Source organism: Podarcis bocagei (genome assembly GCF_964188305.1).
Source record: "Podarcis bocagei genome assembly, chromosome: 1".
Lineage (NCBI taxonomy): Eukaryota > Metazoa > Chordata > Lepidosauria > Squamata > Lacertidae > Podarcis > Podarcis bocagei.
The window spans coordinates 88071602-88094380 of NC_138125.1; the positions used below are offsets into that span (position 1 = coordinate 88071602).

General features: G+C 46.3%; 1 protein-coding gene across 1 annotated transcript in view; it reads left to right on the forward strand.

Moving 5' to 3' along the window:
• Positions 1–22779, forward strand: part of PTPRN (protein tyrosine phosphatase receptor type N) — a 35875-nt gene that overhangs the window by 3291 nt on the left and 9805 nt on the right. The window contains exons 2-17 of the mRNA XM_081213810.1: positions 6024–6074; positions 6766–6879; positions 7833–7938; positions 8802–8985; positions 10074–10389; positions 10669–10785; positions 11236–11273; positions 11695–12020; positions 12894–12980; positions 16325–16404; positions 16948–17012; positions 17989–18201; positions 18423–18638; positions 19703–19850; positions 20444–20517; positions 21686–21763. Coding sequence (XP_081069936.1) covers positions 6024–6074; positions 6766–6879; positions 7833–7938; positions 8802–8985; positions 10074–10389; positions 10669–10785; positions 11236–11273; positions 11695–12020; positions 12894–12980; positions 16325–16404; positions 16948–17012; positions 17989–18201; positions 18423–18638; positions 19703–19850; positions 20444–20517; positions 21686–21763 — 2213 coding nt within the window. The remainder of the gene's footprint in view (positions 1–6023; positions 6075–6765; positions 6880–7832; positions 7939–8801; positions 8986–10073; positions 10390–10668; positions 10786–11235; positions 11274–11694; positions 12021–12893; positions 12981–16324; positions 16405–16947; positions 17013–17988; positions 18202–18422; positions 18639–19702; positions 19851–20443; positions 20518–21685; positions 21764–22779) is intronic.

Consider the following 22779-nt stretch of genomic DNA (forward strand, 5'->3'; position numbering starts at 1 on the left):
CAGTAACTGAGGAGATGAAAAGGATTGTAGAGGCACTGAGCTGTGGCTGCACAAGAGCGAGACCAAAATATGGAAAGGTAAAATTTTTTGTTTGGTCACCAATTTGCAATAACATCTCTTTGATCCTTGCCAGCATACTCTCTACCAGACTCTATAGTTCTGATGAGGAGTTGGTTCTGAGCGCAAACATTGTGCTCAGAAGTAAAAGAAAGACTTGGCTGTCTGTGGAAAAGGAAAACCTATGCATCATTACCTGCCTGAAAATGGGTCTGAAGCACAAGAGGTTGTGACCAAAATGTGAAGGTATTTTAATGAGGTTTGGGCAGCTCAGAAATGGAAACTGAGCATATGCTGCCCGTATATTGTTTGTGTACATTCTGTCCCTGACATTGCCTGTTATTTAAGTACTTGAATAACACATAACACCTGGTGTGTCTAGTTTCCCCCTTAGCTTTCCAGCTGCACATTTTGTGTCCATCTACACACTAAAGAAACCCTGCAGCAGACAAAGAACTCTTCCCTGGTCAAAAATCAAAATATTGCTCATGAGCCTATTTCTCCCTCATTCACTTTCTAAAACCCATTTCTTGCCCTTTGAGAATCCTAATGTGGCAGAATTGTTTCCCTAATCTTTATTAGCTGCTAGGAATTGAACACCAAGTACTGTTTACAGGGGGAAGGCAATTGCAGCTTCAGCAAGCATTTGTAAACAGCAAGTTTCTCACGGCCTTCCACATTTTGACTAGAAGCCAAATCCTATTGCCAGTACAGCATCTGCAGTGATATTAATCTCTCTGTGTATGCATGTGTGTGTGTGTATGAGAGAGAGAATGTATTTTTAATGTAGCATTAAAAATATATCAAGGTTTAATGAAATACATTTTAAAAATAACTCTGCATGTTGGGCATACATACTGGGTGTACATAATGTTTTGTTGTGGCTTTGTTATAAACTTGTTTTTCAGTCAGGTTCTGGAGTGCCCTATCTCCCATCATGTTGCTCTTTTGCTTCTATGTCTGTCAAGTGGAAAAGCTGGGCTTTAAAAATACTTCAAAGTCTTCTCAGTCTGGAGTGTGTGGGGTTGGGTAAGAAATCTGGCTTCGTGATACCAGGAGACCCCCTGAAAGACTTCTGCAGGCCTTTTGCTATCCTGGCTTGCATGCATTCATAGGGAATACTCGGGCTACAGTGCAGGAATGAGGCAGCAGTTCATGGCTTGAGATCAGCCTTGCAATGTATAAATATTTTGGTCTGTAGCTTCCTGAATGCTCCAAGCATTGAGGAAGGCCAGGGGCATTTTAAACAACTGCTTGCACCACACCAACTCTGGATGCAACACAGATGGAACTTCTTGTATTCAACCATTTTGAGAGTTCTTCTCTATGTCTATGGATTTCAGAACTGGGGAAGAATGATCAAGCAGTCTATCCTGGGATCTCTCTCTCAATGCAGATGGGGAAAGTTGTTGGCTCCCCTTCTTAATTCTTGGAAATAATAATAATAATATTAATTAAAAAATATTATTTATACCCCGCCCATCTGGCTGAGTTTTCCCCAGCCACTCTGGGTGGCTCCCAGTTGAGTGTTAAAAACAATACAGCATTAAATATTAAAAACTTCCCTAAAACCAGGCTGTTCTTCCTGTCCATCTTCCCCACCCCACCCAACACGACAAGTGACTATTTCCTAAAGCTATTAGCCCATTTCTTCCTTTCAAAAATATCAAGGGGCAGTTAGTTGCAAAGGCTGGATAAATTAATCCAAGATGCCAATTGTTATGTTAACAAACAACCAAAAAATATTGGTATGATGGAAGAGCCACTAGCTGAAAACTTGCCCCACCCCGGCCTGGTTGTATTTGGGGTTTGCAGTGCACAGCCCTTCTTGATTGAATATATTCTCTGTGGACATTTGGAGGTGCCAAGAAACATGCTGGGATTTCCCCTGGCATGTCATTTGTGCATAGGATCTCAAGAGGAGGAAGAATGGGTTGTGCTGTAGCAGATGAAAAGGAAAAAAAAGGAGGTACCTTGGACCAACGAGGGGTATTAAGGTGAAACCATGAAACTTGGAATTTGCTTCATTGTAGGGGCTTGGAAAACCTGTCATTGTCTTTTTGGACTACCCTGATCTTGAGCCCTGTTAGCTACATAGGAGCAGCAGACTCCCTTGGTTAATATAAATAATGTTCTACTGGGATAAATAGGAAAGAATGTGCAGAGAGAGGCTTGTAGAAGGGACTTCCTTTCCTAATTAGGAGCCCTGCCTCATCTAAGAGTGTACTCCTTCTCCCCCTTGTGGGGAACAATGCTGCCTAGCATCTTGGTGATGGTGTAGACAGATTCTAAGGAGCCGTCGCCTGCCGTCTGTAGAGATTGAGACCTATCCCCAACCAGCATCTTTTGACATTTTTGCTTAATTCTCATTTTGAAAGGTCCGTATTGGACTCTGCTGAACATGTAACTAGAATTTGCCTAGGACAGGTGTGCTGACAGAGCCAGAGCCATCCTTGCTGTGCTTGGCTGCAGAATCCCATTCCTCTGGAGGCCTCTGACTCACACCGACAAAGACGTCAGTGGTAGTGCAACGCAAGTGTGTTTCCGCGGCCTGCTCTGACTCACTGGCTGGGCAGCTGTGATCTTCATTGTGGATGTGGCTGATGGGCAAAGAGACCTACTATTTTTGTGCTCTGGTGCTCTGCAGCCTATACTGCTTTCTTCTACATTTCATGGCATTATAAATGAAGAGGAGAGAGTGACACAAACAACGTATCTACTTTTGAGACCGTTTCTCCCTGTGGATGTGAAACCGCCTTCTAGCAACCTGCCTTCGTGGGCTGTCCCTTGCACCCAGCATTTGCCAGAGCTGGGTATTGTATGCCCATGTCCCCCATCTGTGTAAATTATAATTACACGCTTTTGAATCAGATGACCCCCATAGGTTTCTCTCCAGTCCTGATACCCGTAGCATTAATCTGTGTAGTTCTGATGCATCAGAACACCAGGAATGCCAAACAATCCGTCACAGTTCCAGAGACTTCTTTGTGTGATTCATAGCCTCTCTGATTATCTCCTGATAGAAGATCTTGGGGGGGGGTAGTGCCCCCCCCCACTGCTCATCATTTTCAGAACCGCTCTGGGTAGCTTTTAGTAAGAATAGGAATAGGTTAACCCCTGGGTTTTCCACTTGTGAGGTGGGCCCCTGGGACAATTGCTTTATTGTTTTATTTTAGCTGTTTGTATCCCATCTTTTAGGGCAAGCCCACACAAGGATGCTTACAATAAGAAATTATAATTGGTGCACACAGTTCCAGGGAGGGAGGGAATTCTGAATCAGGTCCCCAACTTGTTAGGGCCAAACTAGAATCAACCTTAATTGTGTGAGTGCTGTTAATATGCATGGGTTTTGTTAGACAAATAGCTGAGTGAAGCCTATGCTGCTGGGTAAACATTTAGGGCCTGGGGAGGGTTAATTCTCTTATCTCCCTGCCAAGGTCTCCATGCTGCTCAAACTGCTATCTGCATTTCAAGGGAACATCCACTGCTGCCAGTGGGAGCTTATGAGCCATACTAGTCTCCTCCTCACCTTCGCTGTCCCCCAGTAGCTCAATTTCCCTCTCTGCTGCTTTTTATATAGCAAAAACACATTGGGTGCATTCATGCAATTAGCATCACTTTTTAGTTTTTCCTGTTGCTAACCTTACTAAGGAGTCTTTAGTGAGGCACATGGTCAACATAACTGTCTAGCCTTCCAGGGAATGATTCGTTCTGCCACTTCTTTCATTATCTTGTATATGACCTTTTAATTGTTGAGGGTTTTTAAAAAAATTATTACCACTTTGAATTTTGTCCTTGTTAGCCACCTTCTCTATTCATTTTAAAAATACATTTTTATTATGCCTTTCTGCTTTAACAAATCACTGAAGGCAGCTCTTAAAATTTTAGAAGACACATGTACATAAAACTAACAATAAAACTGTAACTAAAAACAGCAGTAAGATCTTCAGTACAAAAACTGAAAAGAAAAGAAATGCAAGCAGCAGTTGTTCATGCTTAAAAAACACCCCTCAATGCCTTCTGAAGTAAGGATATATTCACAAGTCACCAAAAGCAAATAGCTAAGTGAGCTTTCCAAGGAAGAGAGCTCCAGAACTGTGACTGCAGTAACTGGAAAAGCCCTGTCCTTTTGGTTCAAAAAGGAGGATAATAAACACTTGGACAAAGGAGCAGGAAGGATGGTTCTCAGTCAGTTGCCAATACCAAGCCTAGCTTGGCTGGGTAGATATTGTAGGCTCAGGGCTATTGGTATAGTCTAGCAGTATCTGTATCCATATTGGATGGGTGAGCTATGTTGTATAACAGTATTTTCTCCTCCCAGAGAATCAGTGCCACACCTGGAAGCTTCTGGGGATTTTCACATTTTACACGGCAATCATGTCTACGGCTTATATAGCAGTGTTTGCCTTGATGATTGCCATAAAATGAAGTGTGTGTGTGTGTGTGTGTGTGTGTACACAGATGATAGATATCTGGGAGGGAGCAATGTCCAGTTTAAGCCTTGATGCACATACTGTGTGTCCCTGTGCCTTTAGAGAGATGGGTCTGCTCTTCATGATTCATGGTAGTTGCTGAAAGACACAAACACACATGGCAGGCATCTGCTCCATAAAATATGAATCTACCCTCAGGGAACGTTCTTACTTTATATACTTCATTCTACATTTCCCTCTTGTTTGCTATTAAATGTCATTTTCTAAATGTTTGAAAGCGGTGCCACCATTTGGGGGGGGCAGGTTGGGGAGAAGTAGGGAATACTGAAAGCCTAACAAAGGAAAAAACACTGCAATGCCCTTTTTGTGTTGGTTTTGCCTCCAGAAAGGTTATCCTAACACCCATACACAATATCTGGTAATTCCTGAAACAGTTCTCCCAGATATTTTTAATTGAGATTTTTTTAATTGAAACTTTGCTGCACAGATATTTTGCCTGATTCCTTTCCTCTGTTTATTTACTATTTTAAGTGATAAGGCCCAACTAATGAGAGAGGTGCTCCAGCTTTACCCCCTGTAGAAAAGCCATTCTAATATTTGGGGAATAGGGAATTTGTGCCTGTTCTTCAAGTGGACTTAATTTCCTTGCCTCAGTTGTGGCAAAGATTGGGGCTGGTAAGTTTCAGCACCATGGTGAGCTCCTTGCAGGCAGCTTGAGTCTGACTTTTTGCTCAGCAATAAAGCACCATTGACAAGTTTAAAAGTTGCTTTCGCATCCTTCATTCACTCAGGGTTTAGAAAGGAATCCAGGCGATGTCATTATCAAAAGGTTGGATTCCTGTATTTTCTGTCAACCCTGCCCCCTCCTTTTTTTTTAAAAAAAGGCTAATCACTAGCTTCTTTATTCAGTCATGGTGACCATTGCTTATGGTATTCCTGAATTGTCCTTGAAGGTGATGGTTATTGCTGGGTTAGATATAGATCCATGTGATTAGATTATTATTTAACTTGTTATTATTGTTTGAACAGTTCATTTACCACTTGACAACAGTCACGTCTAAGCAGGGTAAAAGAAATACCTTGTATAAAAAAGTAAACACTTATTAAAAGTATAAAATCATACTTCAATTTAAGTGCCTGTTGGAATAATAATTTAAAAAGTCATCAGTAGGTGCTGGAAGTCCAACTGGGAGGAGGCCTGTCTGACCTCTACTGGAAGGGCATTCCATAAAATTGAGCCCACAATATGGAGCACACCACTCTTTGTGGATACAACTCATGCATCAGTGACTGCACTGTGGCAATTGAGTCCAACAAGATCATACGTACATAAAGACATCCTGAAGGCAGGAAGAAATGAGTTCTATTCATTTGAAACATTGTAATATAATTTAGGTCTTGAAATACATACTATTTGCAGTAGCCAAGTAGATTTGCATCCCTGCGAAACAGTCAAGCTGGAGCATCTCTTATATGAATTATAATACTGTCTCTCTGGAAAACTCTGGTGTGTCTCTGTCACTCTCTTTCCAGGCTGCCTATTTGACAGGAGACTCTGCTCCCAACAGGAAGTCTGTGTGCAAGGTAAATAAGCTTGGGATGGATTGGAATTAAGGGCATTAAGTCCATAGGGTGGGAAAGCACCTGTTGCTGCAGAGTGATGTACACTTATTTCCCCTGCTGTGTTAAAATATGCTTTCTGCATTTGTTATGAAGTGGGGGGGGGGGAAGGACCACATGTGCAACAGGCTCTGATCTGGAAGCCTTTCTGCCCCAAGAATGGGACAAGTGCTTGCCTCTTTTCCATGTTGGCATGTTTCCTCCTCGATGCTTCTCATATGAATTACAGCCTTGTTGTGATATTGGTCCATTTGGGCATGTAATGGTAGAAGGCGTGACTGCACCCTCACAAGACAAAATTATTTCACTTTCCCTGTCTCTTAGTGCAATCCTATCCAGGTTTGCCTTGGGCTAAATCCCACTGAATTCAATGAGGCTTACTTCCAGGAAAGTGTATTTCAGCTTCAAGCTTTTGCATATCTAATTATCTTAGGATGGAGTTTTGTGAAATTCATTGGAAACATATTGTGTTCCCAGTGTATTTACACCCTATACTGAAGCTCCCCCATAAGCTGTGCAGCAGCCTACTAACCACCATCTCACCTGCCTAGCTGTGTGTTATTCTCTGACCCTACTTTTCTCTTCCCCCTCCTTTCACTGATCTTTCCACCCTGAGTTGCATGACCACTGTCTCATAGTCATGTTATCTTTGCAGATGGATTGTTTGGTCAGTGCCAGGAAGGTTCCCTTCGAGATAAGCCGTACTTCCAGGTCACAGCCTCTGTTCTCCAGCGTTTGCAGGATGTGCTACGGCATCTCATGGCACAAGGTAAGTGTCTGTGCTTGAGGAGGAGGAGAATTAACGTAAGATGAGGGAAATGAGCCAGCTCTCCACAAACCAGGAGAGGGAATTAAGAGCACTCTATGCCCCTTCTTCTAGTCTTGGCAACATTACTTGGGAGTCTGTCCAACCTCCCAGTACCACAGAGCCTTCTACCAAGTGAGACCACTGGTCCATTTAGTGCAGTATTGTGTGAACTGACTGGCAGTGGCAGCAGCTCTCAGGGTTTCAGACGAAATTCTCTCCCAGCCCCACCTGGAAATGCTGGGCATTGAACTTGAGATCTTCTGCATGCAAATCAGATGCTTTAGCACTGAGCTATGACATCATGCTATAAATGCATACTATAGTCAGGCACATCTAACATGCTCATACTATGGGTTCCTCCAAGCTGAATGTTGTTGTTGTTTTTTGTGTGTGTATTTTGCAACATATTGTGGCAATAATAGTGCATTAGAAGTGGACTTATACTGGACCAACCACACCTCAATCCACTTTATTAGTTGTTCTGTGATGCTTCCCCAAGATTGCTGCATTATTGCACAACAAAAGCAGGACAAAAAGTAAATGGGAACATTTATGGTATAAATAGGTGCAGCATTTCAGCAGGAAGTTGTGGGACTTAGAAACAAAGCAGTATATCTTCCCCAAAACTTTTGCAGGTGCTAGCAGTATTGAAAGGAGAAGCATATATAACAGCCACAATACAATTCACAATAAAACGGATGGGGCCCTGTATTTTACTATTTGTCTCTGGCAAATACCTGTCCCTATATTTTGGGGATGCTGTGCTAAAATCTTTAGTCTTAGTTTCTGCAGCTAGTCATTCTTTGGAGTACAGCTGCTTCCCAAGGATTGGATGATATTCATAGTTTCAGCACTGGATTCAATACTTGGCTATTGTGGCCATGCTTTGACTTAGCTCTCCATCTTCATGGCAGGTTTATCGTGGCAGGATGACCTTACCCAACACGTGATCTCCCGGGAGATGGAACGCATCCCCAGACTTCACCTTCCACCTCCTTGGGAGTCTGTAGCTGAGAACAGGTAAGGGGAACAGTTCATTTGGAATGTGAGCTTTTACTTGAGTTGCTGCCATTAATTTTCATCCAATATCTGCTTATCACAACTGAGAGGGGGAGGGGAAACGTCTCTTGGAGAATAAATGGGAACTCCCTTGTCTCCTAGCTGATAGTCATCTGTCTGTCACTCAGAATGACAATTTTTAAGAAGGGACAACTCAAACACAAAAGGAAGCACAGAGAAGTCTGTGCTTCTCTCAGCCAAGACCCACTTATCCACATTCAAGGGAAAGGAAGCTGTTGTAGGTGGTTTGAGATCCGACTCCAGTGCTCACTAGTACAACACTAATTTCAGAGCAGAACACTCCTCTTCCAGGAGCTTGTAAAGCTTGCAAGACATTTAGAAATGTCTTGTTCTTAAACTCTCAACGTAAGAACCACCTTTGAACAAATCTTAAGGCAACATTTTATTCTCTCCACGTCTATAAAATCTCTTTCTATTGCTTCTTTGTGGTGCTTTCCCCCCTCTTTCTGTACACAACTGTTTTGAAGGCAAAGACTCTTGAGAGCCCAAGAAATAAGGCAGCAAATCATTGTGGAGACAAACTCAAAAAGTGCCAGGAAGAGGACTGGAAATGGCAGGACTTAAAAATAAACAGAGACAGCCCACTATGAGGTTTGGAAACTCCCCGTGATTATGTCCACAAGATGTCCAAGCAGTAGCCATCAATGCAAGAACATTTAACTGTATCAGGATGGGAAAACTTCCCTACAGAGAGTTAGAGGCGCTGCCACTGATAATATTGTTGGACTGGGAAATGTAAGCTTCTAGATGCCAAGCTGCATATTGATAGCATAATACATTGCCTATGACTGTTCTCTTTTCAGGTTCCCGCCTAGTCACCTGTCTCCAAGGAGAACCTCTTCACCACCAGAACCTGCCTCCCTCCAGACAGCTCATCAGCCTCCTCTCCCTCCAGTCCTCCTGCAGCGGTACCTGGAGCTGCTGTTGGCTTCTCAGCCTGAGCTAGGCTACAAGGAGCCCTTCTTATCTTCATATCCACATCACCAGGTGTGTCTCAGCAGTGCTGCATACAGAGTAAGGGCAAGGAGTCTGCACGAAGAGCTGGAAGGAGAGTCAAGGGACTGTCCTGTGATTTGCAAGGTGGCCTGTTCAAACGGAGAGAACTGAATGTGCTTAGGAGGCCTAAGTTTTACTGAAGCGTTGAGTAGGAAGGAGTCACTTCAAAGCCTGAGCAGAACTGTAACTGCTGATGATAGATTTTGGACTGCAGGCCACTGAATTCTAAACTGCACCACTTTGCCTTCGGAAAAAGTTTCTTGCTGGCTAGGATGAAAGATATTTAGAGGGGGTGGGATGCTTATAGTGTTTTATTTTATTTTTATTTTTTATAAATATTTATTAAAGTTTTCACAATATTACATAATGAAAAAGAAAAAAGAAAAAATAGGAAATAAAAAACAGTTAAAAATAATTCCATCTTTACATCACTTATCTTTCATTTACTTGTTTCCCGGACCTCCTCATACCTCCCTTTTTTGTATTCCAGTTCAATTTATTAGTTCAGCAATTCCTTTCCCTCCTCATTATCCTGATCTTTAATCTTAATATACTATAACATTAAATTTTTACCTATTAAAAATCCAATTTTTCCATATTCTTTTAAACCATTACAGCTAGAAACCACTTAACTTCAATCCAACATCATACTAACATTCCTTAATTTTGCAATATTTCTTTAAATAGTCTTTAAATTTCCTCCAATCTTCTTCCACCGACTCTTCTCCCTGATCTCGGATTCTGCCAGTCATTTCCGCCAATTCCATGTAGTCCATCACTTTCATCTGCCATTCTTCTATAGTGTTTTATTTTAACCCATAAGTTCCAATCAGTCACTTCAGTTGCTAATTTTTTACTATATCCTTTCAACCTAAAAGTTCCTTTTCTCATCTATTTGTTTTTAGGAACCCACCAACTCCTTATTATACCCCATATGCCTAAATGCACAAAAACTTATTTTGCACTGTACTTTTGTTTTTTTACATTGCACAAAATGGGTCTAGCTGCATGTTAGAACAAACTCTGCTGCCCTCTGCCGTGAACACTTCAAGATTGCCTTTCTGTTTCCCTGTGTTCAGTTCAGCTACCCAGATGGTACCTTCCGGGACAACCCCAATGCTCACAGCGCTGAGCACCCTGTTCTGCTGGACCGAGCTGCTGCTTCTAAGGCCCTGTTTGGTGCCAGCACTGCTCCCTCCTATAGGGGGCAACAGGGAGCGGATGGAGGTCAACTTTTCCAGGACCTGGGAGCACTTTACCTAACACAGGAGCAGGCAGGTAAATCGAGAACTATGGCGCAGCAGAAGCACGATTCCAGGACGGATGGCCCCTTTCCGGACTATGGCGACAGCTCTGAATACAGAGGAGAGCCCCGGGCACTCCTGGCAGAGCCAGGTGAGACTGTTCCTACCTGTGTTTCACTAAGGGGTTCCTCAAGCACTTTATAGCTCAGGGGTGAGGAATCTGTGCTGTTGTGGATGCTGTTGGACTCCTCCCATCTGCTCCAGTCAGTCTTGGCCAACGGTCAAGATTAATGGGAGTTGTAGTACAATGGCCTATGGAGGCCGCAGGATCCCCACCCCTGTTGTAGCTTGTTATCTCAACCTAGAAGCCTTGGTGCTGGTGGGGCTGCAGTTGCAACACCTTCCCGTTTCCCCAATTTCCCTTCCACAGATAGAGCACTAGAGAGGCTGGCAGCAGTGCTTGCCAGCTATGGCATCAGGCCCCAGGATCTCACTCCCCAGCATCTCAGCTCCCTTACTGGTCTTCTCCGGCTCCTCAGGAGTCCAGGTAAGATCGGCAAGATGGTATATGTAAGAGGATCTGGGAGAAGAGGCAGCTGGGATGTCTATAGCTGAAGGAGAGGAGATGGAGAGAGGGTTCTGTGTGTCTGGGGATAACATGGAACAATATCCGGACTATGTCTGCATTGACAAGGACCGAGCTGTGCTATTATTGTGCTGATCCAGCCCTGTTCCTCACAATCTGGGGATAAATCTGAGTTGGAGCTCTATCCAGAACCTGTTTTTCTGTGTTGGTGCTTAGCTGTGGAGCCCATGAAGTAGTAATGAAAGGGAGCATGTACTTGCTGTATGGAATACCTTTACTGCTATGTAATCAAAATGCCAATCGTACCCCCTCCTGAGAGGTTCCAAAGAGGGTAGTTTGATTTCCAGGTTGGCTTGAGGATTTAAGATCTCATACCTTAGAAACTAAATACTCTTCTAATTCTCTCCCCAGCTGGTAGGCTTGGACCAGACACTCCAGAATCTAAGCGGGTAAGGCAGCTCCTTCTAGAGGCAAGGGGCAGTCTCCAGCCCAGAGTTCCTAAGGCCCTCTTAAGATTGTTGGAATTCGCTTTCACACAGTTTACAGGGGGCAAACGGTATGGGAAGCCTGAGTTGATGAACCAACGTCTTGCCCTGAGGAGTAGACTTGGCCTGTACCTAACCTGTTCCAGCCCCTATAGTACAATCCTCCACAGCTAGTTCCTAGATGGACAGCCTGTGGAGAAGATTGGGTGTGTGCCCCTGAGACCTGAAGGCAGAGTTGGCCAGCCTGAGGCTGATAATGAACAGGCACAGTTAACGATTCAGGGGCTTTGGTTGGAGTAGAGGGCAGGAGGGATCACCCAACCGCTGGTGGTTGCAGATTGGAAGTGTTGAGGTGCTGGTGAGTGATGTTCCTCTTTCTCCTCAGGTGACAGAAGCTGAAATGCAACATGGGGAGGAGCTGGAGCCACCCCCCTCTCAAGAGAGCTATGTCAGTGCCGTGCCCACAGAGGGGCAGGTGCAGGCACAGAGGGAGACGCTTAGCCCAACTAAGGCCAAAATAACCATGACGACAGCTTCCCCAGAACAACCTGAGCCCCTCCGTGCTGGTGAGGGGGAAGCAGCTGGCCTCAAGAGGCAGGTGGCATTGATGAAGAAGAGCCACACATCAGTAGGGGGACCTGGCAAGGATGAGGACCGGCCAGAGACAGCGCTGGCTGCTGAGGAATACGGCTACATTGTCACTGACCAAAAGTGAGAGAAGGGCCGGGACATGGGGGGAAGGGGAAGGGCCAAGGAAATAGGAGTTAGGCCAGTGGGGGCGAGGTGTGTGCTCTCTAACATTTGGGAGATAGGGTGCTATTTGAGAGGTAAAAATGCATGTGCTTGTCTAACATAGGCACAAGATCAAGACTCACACTAATAATAATAATAATAATAATAATAATAATAATAATAATAATTGTATTCCGCCCTTCAGCTGAAGATTACAGGGCAGTTCACAACTTAAAAGCACAATATGATAACACAAAATACATTTAAAAAGAACCCTGCTCCCATAAGCGCATTTAAAAAGACATAGAATGCTTAATCAGCCAAAGGCCTAGTTATTGAGAAACGTTTTCGTATGGCACCTGAAGAGATGTCATGAAGGCGCTAGGCTAGCCTCCCTGGGGAGAGCATTCCACAAGTGGGGAGCCACTGCAGAAAAGGCCCATTCTTGTGTTGCCACCCTCTGGACCTCTTGTGGAGGAGGGGGCACATGGAGAAGGGCATCAGGTGTGTGGGGAAATGAGGTTTCAGTGAGGGAGAACAAGGAATGTTCTTCTCTCAACACCTGGTCCCTCGAATCCTATGGCTTCTTGCTGTTGCACTTGGGCAAAGCTGGACTTCAATCCCAACACATATTTGCCATCTTGTTCAGATTGTTGGGTTGTCTTGACAGCTCTCACGGGCTACATTGCTTAGGTGTTTCCTTAGAGTGGGTGGCAGGAGGTTGTTGGCATTTGCTCCTTGTATACCAGTACAAGGAAAGTGTTGCCCTCCCGCTTTCTGCCTCCCAATGTTTCTCCCATGCATGCTTTCCCCATTGGCTCCTGGCCTCTCCTCTGTCTCCACCACCTGCAGGCCACTGGGTCTTGCTGCTGGCATCCGGCTCCTGGAGATCCTGGCTGAGCACGTGCACTTGTCCACTGCCAGTTTCATCAACATCAGGCAAGTGCTGCTGGGACTTAACTGAGAGGTGGGGATCCATAAGGAACTGGAGTGTGTTGTTGCCTCTGGCGCCTCAGGAAGGGGAGGAGCCTGGTGAGGCAGGTTGGAGAGGGTTCTGGAAGCATATCCTGAGGAAGATGCCTTTCCTAAGACTGAGGGGTCTTTTGGGATCTCCACAATCCTTTTCAAGTAGCTAATGTATCCTGTCCTGGTAGGTTCCCATTGCTGGATGGTCACAAGGTGCTTGCCTATTTATATAAATACGATTACCTGAAGTGGCATTGGAAGTTGTTGCGTCAGTTGGCTTATCCCGAAGACACAACTTTTATTAAAAATGGGCAAGGAACTGGAGGACATTGTGGCCACAGTCTCTCTTTCCTTCCCCTTCTCATATTGTTGCATGCTTGCATTGAAATTGGAACTAGGCCCCAACCCTTCTGCATACCCAACATTATGATTGTGATATCACTTCTTGGCCTGAGACAAAACACAGGTGGCCTTTACTGTGCCTGACTCCAAACTGCTAATTGGTAAATAAAGGAGGTGTCATGAGATTAGAGGATTAGATATTGCCAGGGCTTTTTTTTTTTTAAAGAAGAAGCCAGAAATCATTGAAACTCAGTTCCAGCACCTCAGGTGGGTGCCATTGCTAATATAAGAGAACAAGGTTGAGTCCTGGCACATCTTTTTCTAGAAAAATAGCACTGGATATTTTTGATATTGTTGTCGACACTAGGGCTCTCCCAGTTTGTTTCAGGCCCCACACGCTGGATTTGATCTTTGGCGTAGGTATAGATGTGATCATATCTCCTTCGATGAAGGTGCCATGGTCTGATCACTACGCTCTGAAAGCCAGGATTGACTTTCCACCCCCACCCTGCTTAGGTGGCGAGCTGATTTGGGCTCGCCCGCAGAGGCTGATGGACCCTGATAGATTCCGCCAAGCCTTGCGGGACCTTGCTCCCCCTGGCGACTCATTGACTGAGCTTGTTGAGGGCTGGAATACCCAGCTCCTGGCAGCCATCGATGAGATCGCTCCTAAGCGCCCTCTACGACCCCGCAGAAACCAGGCTCCCTGGTTTACTGAGGAGCTCCGGAAAATGAAGCGGAACCTCAGACGGCTAGAGCGAGTATGGCGGGGTGCCCGTGACGGAGCCTCAAGAACATCTTATAGGGCTTTTATGAAAACCTACGAGATGGCGGTGAAGGCTGCTAAGAAGTCATACTTCTCGGCCTCCATTGCATCCGCTAGCTCTCGCCCAGCGCAATTATTTAGTATAATCAGGTCTTTAACGTCCCTTGAGGGACAGACAAATTTAAATAACAATTTGACACACAGCTGTGAGGCATTTGCGAGCTTTTTTGCAGAGAAGGTCTTGTTGCTCCGCCATGACCTCCCTGCCAATTTGGATACAATAAAGGAACTGGAGGCCCCTCGACTGTCCTCGGGTCCAGTATTGGACCACTTCGACCGGATATCCCCAGCCGATGTGGACAGACTCCTCCGAGCTGGAAAGCCCACCACCTGTCCTCTCGACCCGTGCCTGTCTTGGCTGATTAGAGCGTGTCCAGACGAGGTGCGGGCCCTCCTGGGGGATATCATCAATTTGTCCCTTGGCACGGGGACATTCCCAGGGGAACTGAAGGAGGCAGTGGTGTGCCCGCTCTTAAAGAAAACATCATTAGATCCTTTAGATCTATCCAATTACCGCCCGGTTTCGAATCTTCCGTTCCTGGGTAAGGTGATTGAGAGAGCGGTTACTGAACAGCTTGGTGGGTTTCTGGATGGAACATCGGCTCTGGATCCATTCCAGTCCGGCTTCCATGCTGGTCATGGGACCGAGACGGCTCTGGTTGCCCTAACAGATGATCTTCGTAGACAGCTGGATCGAGGCGGGTCGGGGCTGCTGATTCTTCTAGATCTGTCAGCAGCTTTCGACATGGTCGATCACGAACTTCTGGACCACCGCCTTGCCGATGTGGGGATCCAGGGCACAGTCCTTCAATGGCTGCACTCGTTTCTCTCTGGTCGGGGACAGAGGGTGGCGCTTGGGGGGGAATTGTCATCGCGCCACTCCTTGGTGTGTGGAGTACCTCAGGGTGCGATACTCTCCCCGATGCTTTTCAACATCTTTATGCGCCCCCTCGCCCAGCTTGTTCGGAGTTTTGGGCTGGGTTGCCATCAGTATGCCGATGACATCCAACTCTATCTGTTGATGGATGGCCATCCTGACTCGGCCCCAGACACACTGACCAGATGTTTGGAAGCTGTGGCTGGATGGTTACGTGGGAGCCGGTTGAAGCTAAATCCTTCGAAGACAGAGGTCCTGTGGCTGGGACGGGGCGATATGGGATTGGGGGGGCAACTCTCATCTCTTGCGGGGGCGCAATTAGTGCCAGCACCGTCCGTTAAGAGTTTGGGTGTAATCTTCGACACCTCCCTTTCCATGGAGGCGCAGATTGCAGCTATAACAAAGGCGGCATTTTTCCATCTCCGCCAAGCTAAGCAGTTGGCTCCTTACCTCTCTCACCCTGACCTAGCCACTGTGATCCACGCGACGGTCACCTCCAGACTGGATTATTGTAACTCGCTCTATGTGGGGCTGCCCTTGAGACTGACCCAGAAACTCCAGCGGGTGCAGAATGCTGCAGCGAGACTCCTTACAAGGTCTTCGCTGCGAGATCACATTCACCCGGTGCTACACCAGCTGCACTGGCTCCCGATGGAGTACAGGATCAGGTTTAAGGTGCTGGTTTTAACCTTTAAAGCCCTATACGGCCTAGGACCCTCGTACCTACGGGACCGCCTCTCCTGGTATGCCCCACAGAGAAACTTACAGTCTTCAAATAAAAACATCTTGAAGGTCCCAGGCCACAGAGAAGTTAGGCTGGCCTCAACTAGAGCCAGGGCTTTTTCGGCTGTGGCTCCGATCTGGTGGAACACTCTGTCACAAGAGACCAGGGCCCTGCGGGACTTGGCATCTTTCCGCAGGGCCTGCAAGACAGAGCTGTTCCACCAGGCCTTTGGCCAGGGCACAGCCTGACTCCCTCCCTCGGCAATCTTCGTGGAGCTCTGGCCCAATGGTTGACAGTGGCTTGAATTAATTAATTTTATAATGAATGATTTTAGAATGTTGTTTATGCTGTACTTTTGTACTGTTTTATTGTTGTTAGCCGCCCTGAGCCCGGCTTCGGCTGGGGAGGGCGGGATATAAATAAAATTTATTATTATTATTATTGAACATGGTGATACACAAAGTAGCAGAGGCAACCTGCTTTGTGGGTGTATATTGTGCTAGGATGGAATCGGGACACCTTGTAACCTCAAACCTCTCACCTTGCAGTGTCGTGGGCCCAGCTCTCACCTTCCGCATCCGTCAAAACCACCAAAACCTGTCTCTGGGTGATGTGGCCAACAGGGCTGGTAAGTTGACTCTGAAACGATAGTTGCAACATATGAAAATGCATCTGGTTACAGACTCATTTCGCCATCCTGGATCTAGAAGGACTCTAGTGGTTCTTCTCAATTAGATATGGAACAGGAGGGCTGGAGAATACTCCAGATGGACTCCAAATCCCATTAGTTGCAGCCAGCATGATCAATAGTCAGGGAGGAGGTAGACCAGCAAGGCTGGGAGGAGTGCAGCTTCCCCACTCCTTCCCTACAACATTGTACTCCCTCCTGACTTGATGCTTGGCACCCTTTATCCTGCTGTCCATCTGCCCAGTTAATGTCCATGTGCAGAGTATCCATTTCTTCCTTCAGATGCAATAGGCAAACATCAGTGAAGGCAGCTGCCTTTAGTAAACAAAGTAAGGAAGGCTATCATGCAACATGGCAGTGATCCAGAGATTTAGCACACCACTCCCTGGGCCACTCAAAAGCTTTCACTCCCCCAGCAACTGCTTGCCTGCCTTTGCCCTTTTGCCAGCTGTCCCTCCTTTTTTGTCCCCTTTTCCCATCTAGCACTGGTGAAGCCACAGCTGGAGACGGAGGTGGGAGTGAAGATCCTACAGACAGGTGTTGGGCAGGTAAAGCTGGGGGGTCATAGGCCTTGGGATTTGCAGTGGTCTTTGGGTTTTGACCATAGCCCTATTTAAGAGTTTAAGCAACATAACCGAGAAGCAGGGTGAGTTGTGCTGCTCAGACCTGCCCCCTGAAGCACACCCACCTCTGCACAGTTCAGAGCCCTTCACAGCTCTAAAGCAGAGATCTGCCCTCAACTTGGTGGAAGCACCCTGTGCAATTTGAATCCCTGGTTGTGCTTGGCTTTAAATCCTTACAGGAGGCCTGTAGGAGTGGAAGAGGCTCCTTGCTTCTGACATTTACCTTCAAAACTCATGGAAGGCTCTAGACTGTGTAGAGATGAAGGGGTGGAGCTTAGCCGCATGGCCCTGCTCTTCCTTGCATGTTTATCTACATGTGAGCAGACTGAGTACCTGAATACGGCCAGGGATTAGTCAAGAAGTGGGACTTGGAGAATCCTGGATCACCAGCCCAGCATCGCCTAAGTCAAATTTGAAAGTGAGTGGGGCAGGGGCCCTCCAGATGCTATTGGACTGCAGCTTGCATCAGCCAGTGTGGCCAGTAATCAGGGATGCTGGGAGTTGTAGTCCAACAGCTCCTGGAGCCCCCCAGCCCTGCAGTGCCCTGGCAGCAAGAGACAAACCGAGGGATTGGATGACGTGTGGTGGTGCTTCCAGCATGCAGGTTCAGAGTGGGAGGAAACGTACTGGCTGCAGGTTATGTAACATAGGGAAGAAGAGTTCGGCAGGGACTCCCATGGACTGCTGGGGTTTTCACAGTTGATCAAGGAAATGAGAACTTTTTTCTTCAAGGAGCCAGAGGAAATCCTGGTTCATTTCCATGATACAAAGATTGTGGGAGCGCCAGCAGCCACCGACTGCCACATGTGCCAATTTTGACTCCCTCTTCCGCCTTTGCATGTCCCAGGAGTCCCTTCCTATTTCACTGTGCTGCTCTTGACTCCTGTCTCCTTCCCCACAGCGCAATGAGGCTGCGACCTACCCGCACCCCACACACTTTGGCGACACCTTCCGCTCGGTGCTGCTCACCTTTGTCCTGCTGGCCTGCGTGGCTGGCATTGTGATAGCCGCCGCGGTGGTCTTCTGTCTGCGCCAGCATGCCAAGCAGCGAGAGAAGGAGCGGTTGGCAGGGCTGGGGCCTGAGGGAGCGGCTGACAGCACCTTTGAATACCAGGTATGGTGCGGCCCATTTTGCCCTTTGCAAAGAGCTGCAAATTGGGGCTGTTTCCCCAAAGTTTGGGAGGAGCCACAAAGCTTCTGTCCTGGAAGAGGGGCTTTGTCTGCAAGGACACTGCTTTGTTGCCTCTGACGTTCTGGCAAGCTCCGACCTGACGTTCGCCCTGCCTGTGGCAGATCTTTAGTGCATTAGCTGCTGCAGCTGTGTCTTTCCTACAGGAGTTGTGTCGGCAGCACATGGCTGCCAAATCACTGTTTGGCCGTGCCGAAGCTCCCTCGCCCTCTGCTCCGGCGGAGAATTCCCGCGTCAGCAGTGTCTCCTCACAGTTCAGCGATGCGCCCCAGGCCAGCCCCAGCTCCCATAGCAGCACACCATCCTGGTGCGAGGAGCCTGTGCAATCCAACATGGACATCTCTACTGGCCACATGATTCTGGTGAGGCGTGTTTGCACCGTGTGTGTGTGTGTGTGTGTGTGTGTGTGTGGAGGTACAGGCTTTATTGAGGTGCAAAGTTGCCAGATAACAGCTTTGCAACAACCAGAGGTGCTATGGACTAGTGGTGGGGAACCTGTGGTCTTAAAATTGACATTGGACCTCAACTCCCATCATCCCCGGACATTGGCCACACTGGCTGAGGCAAAGGGACAGTGGAGTTCAACCATATCTGAAGCAACACAGGTTCCCATCTTTAGACATACAATTATTATGTGTGGGCAAAATGATAGTAGATGAAATGACAAGATTTCTGATTTCAGATAGTACGCAGCCGTGCCCCTGCTGTCTTTTGCTCCCCATGGATCTTGGCCTATAGATATCAGCAGTCTCCTTTTTGATGATTGGCTATTTCTGGGGCAGCCAACACAGTGTCGTCCAGATATTTAGGGCCACAGCTCCAGTCCAGAACATCTGGGCAGCACCATATTGGCTACCCCTGGACCTTTTATTTCTTTATTTGGCAGAACTGATATTCTGCTTAATCAACAAGAACCTCTTAAGTGGTTTACATAAAACAATATGAAACATAAAGAAACATTTGGAAAATAAATACCATGGTTATGTTAAAACATATGCAGGATTTGAAGTATAGCTGCAGATGAGAATTGTAGTTTAATAATTTATAATTAACATATATAATGGGTAAAATATAAGTAATATAGCAGCTTTATAAGGTCAGAAAAGAACTGCCGTGGAAAGGTTGATAGAAAGTCAATGGAAATGAGAGATTTGTTCTGATGATTGTTTAAAAGAATTTGCAAACTTTGAAAAGTTAATAAAATAAATATTAACAAAAATATAAATGAAGAACACTGGTAAGAGCGAACATTAAACACATTTTTTTTATAATATAAATAAAACCAGCAGTTTCAAACAACATCTGCGTAATAAAATTGCATGTTTAAAATTACTTGTCTGGGGTAGTGTATGTGCAGATGTGCTTGTGCAAGTGGACATGTTTAGGAGGTGGTAATGATGCTGCCCTCCCCCCCCGTCACCCGTAGGCATACATGGAGGACCACCTGCGCAACCGTGACCGGTTAGCCAAGGAGTGGCAGGCGCTGTGTGCATACCAGGCTGAACCTAATGCCTGTGAGGTTGCGCAGCGTGAAGCAAACATCAAGAAAAACCGCAACCCTGATTATGTGCCCTGTGAGTAGCCCAGAACGGTGCTTCTTCCTGGTATCCCTGTTTCCAGGGCCACTGCTGGCATGCCAGTTCTGAGGCTCTTTTGCATGGGGATTGTTGAATGATTGCATGACCAGTGACTTGCTTTTTTCCAGTTTCAATTTGCATTTAAAAGCAAATTTGCCTAGTTTGCACTTTCTAAAACAATGCGCAAACGGAAGCACAGCCATTCTTTGAAATTCAGACTTCTCCAAAGTTTCCGGGGGAGTTCTCCCACCAAGGGATGTGCACAAAAATGCATATGCCAGTGTGCATAGAAATGCATATATTACTGAAAATAAGATACTAAAATGGTATTGGGGGAATGTGTATATTACGATAAATTTTCACTAAAATGCTAGTGACTTGAAGGATTTTTTTTTGTAAAAGCAAACTGATGTGGCAAAGCTGAACTTAAGAATGGAAAAATGAGAAACTGAGAGAAACTGGAATGGAAGGATTCATCTGTCCTTAGTTCTCTGAGAACTCCAGGACTGAGGCCCAGAACCCTTCAGGGGTCCCTGGCTTCTCAGTTGGGTCCTGTTACATTGACTCATTGCACTTTTTTCCTTTTCCAGACGATCATGCCCGCATCAAGCTGAAGGCAGAGAGCAATCCTTCCCGCAGTGACTTCATCAATGCCAGCCCTATTGTGAGTGCCACAAACTCAGATTCACACTCTCCACTGAACTGCCCCCTTGAATCCACTGAGTCTGTCACACTGCCCTCGTCTAAGAGGCAACCTTTTGCTCAGTCAAGTCTATCAACTGTGGCTCACTTTTAAGTGATGTCCTCAAAGCCACTAAAATACGACAGACCCATCATAAATGAAAGCAGAGACTCTCCCACCCTCTCCTGGCCACAAGCTCTTCCCTGAGTCCAACAAACTTGTTTTTCTGAATGTGCCCTCCCAGTGCTGCCAAACTGGAGGGAAAAGCTGGATGCTTTCCCAAGTGCTATCTTACCTGCCTTCCAGAATCAGGTAAACTTTCTTGCTCTCTTGTCATGCAGCCCTGCTCCTCCTAGTGTTGAAACTGGGCAAATGCCCTTCCACTAACCTAAACTCTCCCCTTTTAGACTGTCTGTGTATCATAGGGGACTCATAGAATTGTAGAGTTGGAAGGGACCACGTGGATCATCTAGTCCAATTCACTGCAATGCAGGAAACTTTTGCCCAACATGGGGCTCAAACCCCCAACCATGAAATTAAGAGTCTCATGCTCTACTGACTGTAACCCTTTTAGAGAAAGTCCTTCAGCCAATCAACCTTCTATCGTGGATGCTTAAAGGAAATCTATCTTGAATAGCAACATGTACGACTTAAGTGCAGTAGACTGGACAATATGAATTGTATTTAACTAACTTTTACTCAGAGTAGATCCATTGGAATAAATGGACCTAAGTTAGTAATGTTCATTCATTTTGACTGGTCTGCTCTAAACAAAAGCTAGTTGAGTACAACCCTATATAGTTGAGATTGGGTTTAATTTTTCTCTTCTGCCCCTCACCCCCATACCCACCCAGGCACGGTGACTTATCCTTCTAACTAATAATTCATTTGGGAGGGTGGGGTAGTTTGCTGCTTGTCGATTTGTGAGCCTGGACAATGACACGCCATGGGGAAAGAATTAATTTCTAATGTTCAGGGTACAGCTAAGCATGATTGCTGTCTTGGCACAAGATTTCCATCCAGAGTTATCGCAGTTAGCAAAGTTCAGGCAGACTAGAGTCCTGCCCTTGGACCTTGACCTCTTTTACCCCTAGTTCCACTCTTCCCCTTCCCTCCAAGATGAGTATAACGCATATTATTTTCTCCGCAGATTGACCATGATCCACGGATGCCAGCATACATTGCCACACAGGGGCCACCATCCCACACCATCGCTGACTTCTGGCAGGTGAGGCAAGCATGGCTCATGGTAGCCTATTCAGGGAAGACCTTGCTCAAGGGTGGTGTGGGGGCAAAGAGGCATTTAGGATGTGGCCCTTACTCCTGCACTGTGTGAGAAAGCTGACTGACCCTTGTTTGGCAGAGATTCACACTGTCTGCATTAATATGCTATACGGAGCCCTTAGATGAGGTGGTGGCAATGAATAGCAAAGGGCAGGCAAAGATCGGGAACCTGTGGCCTTTCAGATGTTGTTGGGACTCCATCAGCCCCAACCACCATGGCTAATGGTCAGGGATGATGGGAGTTGTAGTCCAACAACAGGAGCAGCTACGTCCTTGCCCTACAGGCAATTCATGGTTGCCACCTCATTTAGGGGCTCATGGATTCCCCATCCCTGCTTCAATCCTGGCCATGGATGAAGCTCTGCATGCTCCACGCTGAGGCACTGCCGTGAATAAATTTTGTGAATTGGCAAAGGTCCTGAATATTGGCTTGTTTTTGCACAATTAGTTTTGCCCTTTGTGTGATTTTATGCTACTTTTGCTAGCCAGAAGAAGGAGGTACACAAAGCATTGGAGCTCAATCTGTAAAAGTCCTCCTTGGCTCCCCTCTAAATTCTTAATTTGGCTAGACCATGGCCTGTACGTTTCCAAGCTTACCTCTGCAGCCATGAGGGAATGAAACTTGTCCTTTTGCTTTGTTTTTAAACTGAAGCTAAGATTTACTAAATTCTGTGCCTGACACAGTGCCAAGTTTCATGGGGTGGCTATGGATGTCTGGCCCTACACACAGCCCTGAGGTAGCTTTCAGGCCACTCTGGTTCACATCCTACCTGGAAATGAAGTAGAGGTGGGGCCCATCCTGGGCAGGAGGGAGAGGAACAACCTCTTCATTCCTGTGTGCTAGATGGTTTTGGTCTGTGACTTGCCCTGTAAGAACATAAGCACTGCTGGGTCAGGCCAAAGGCCCTCCTAGTCTAGCATCCTCTTCTCACAATGGCCTACCAGATGCCTCTGGGAAGC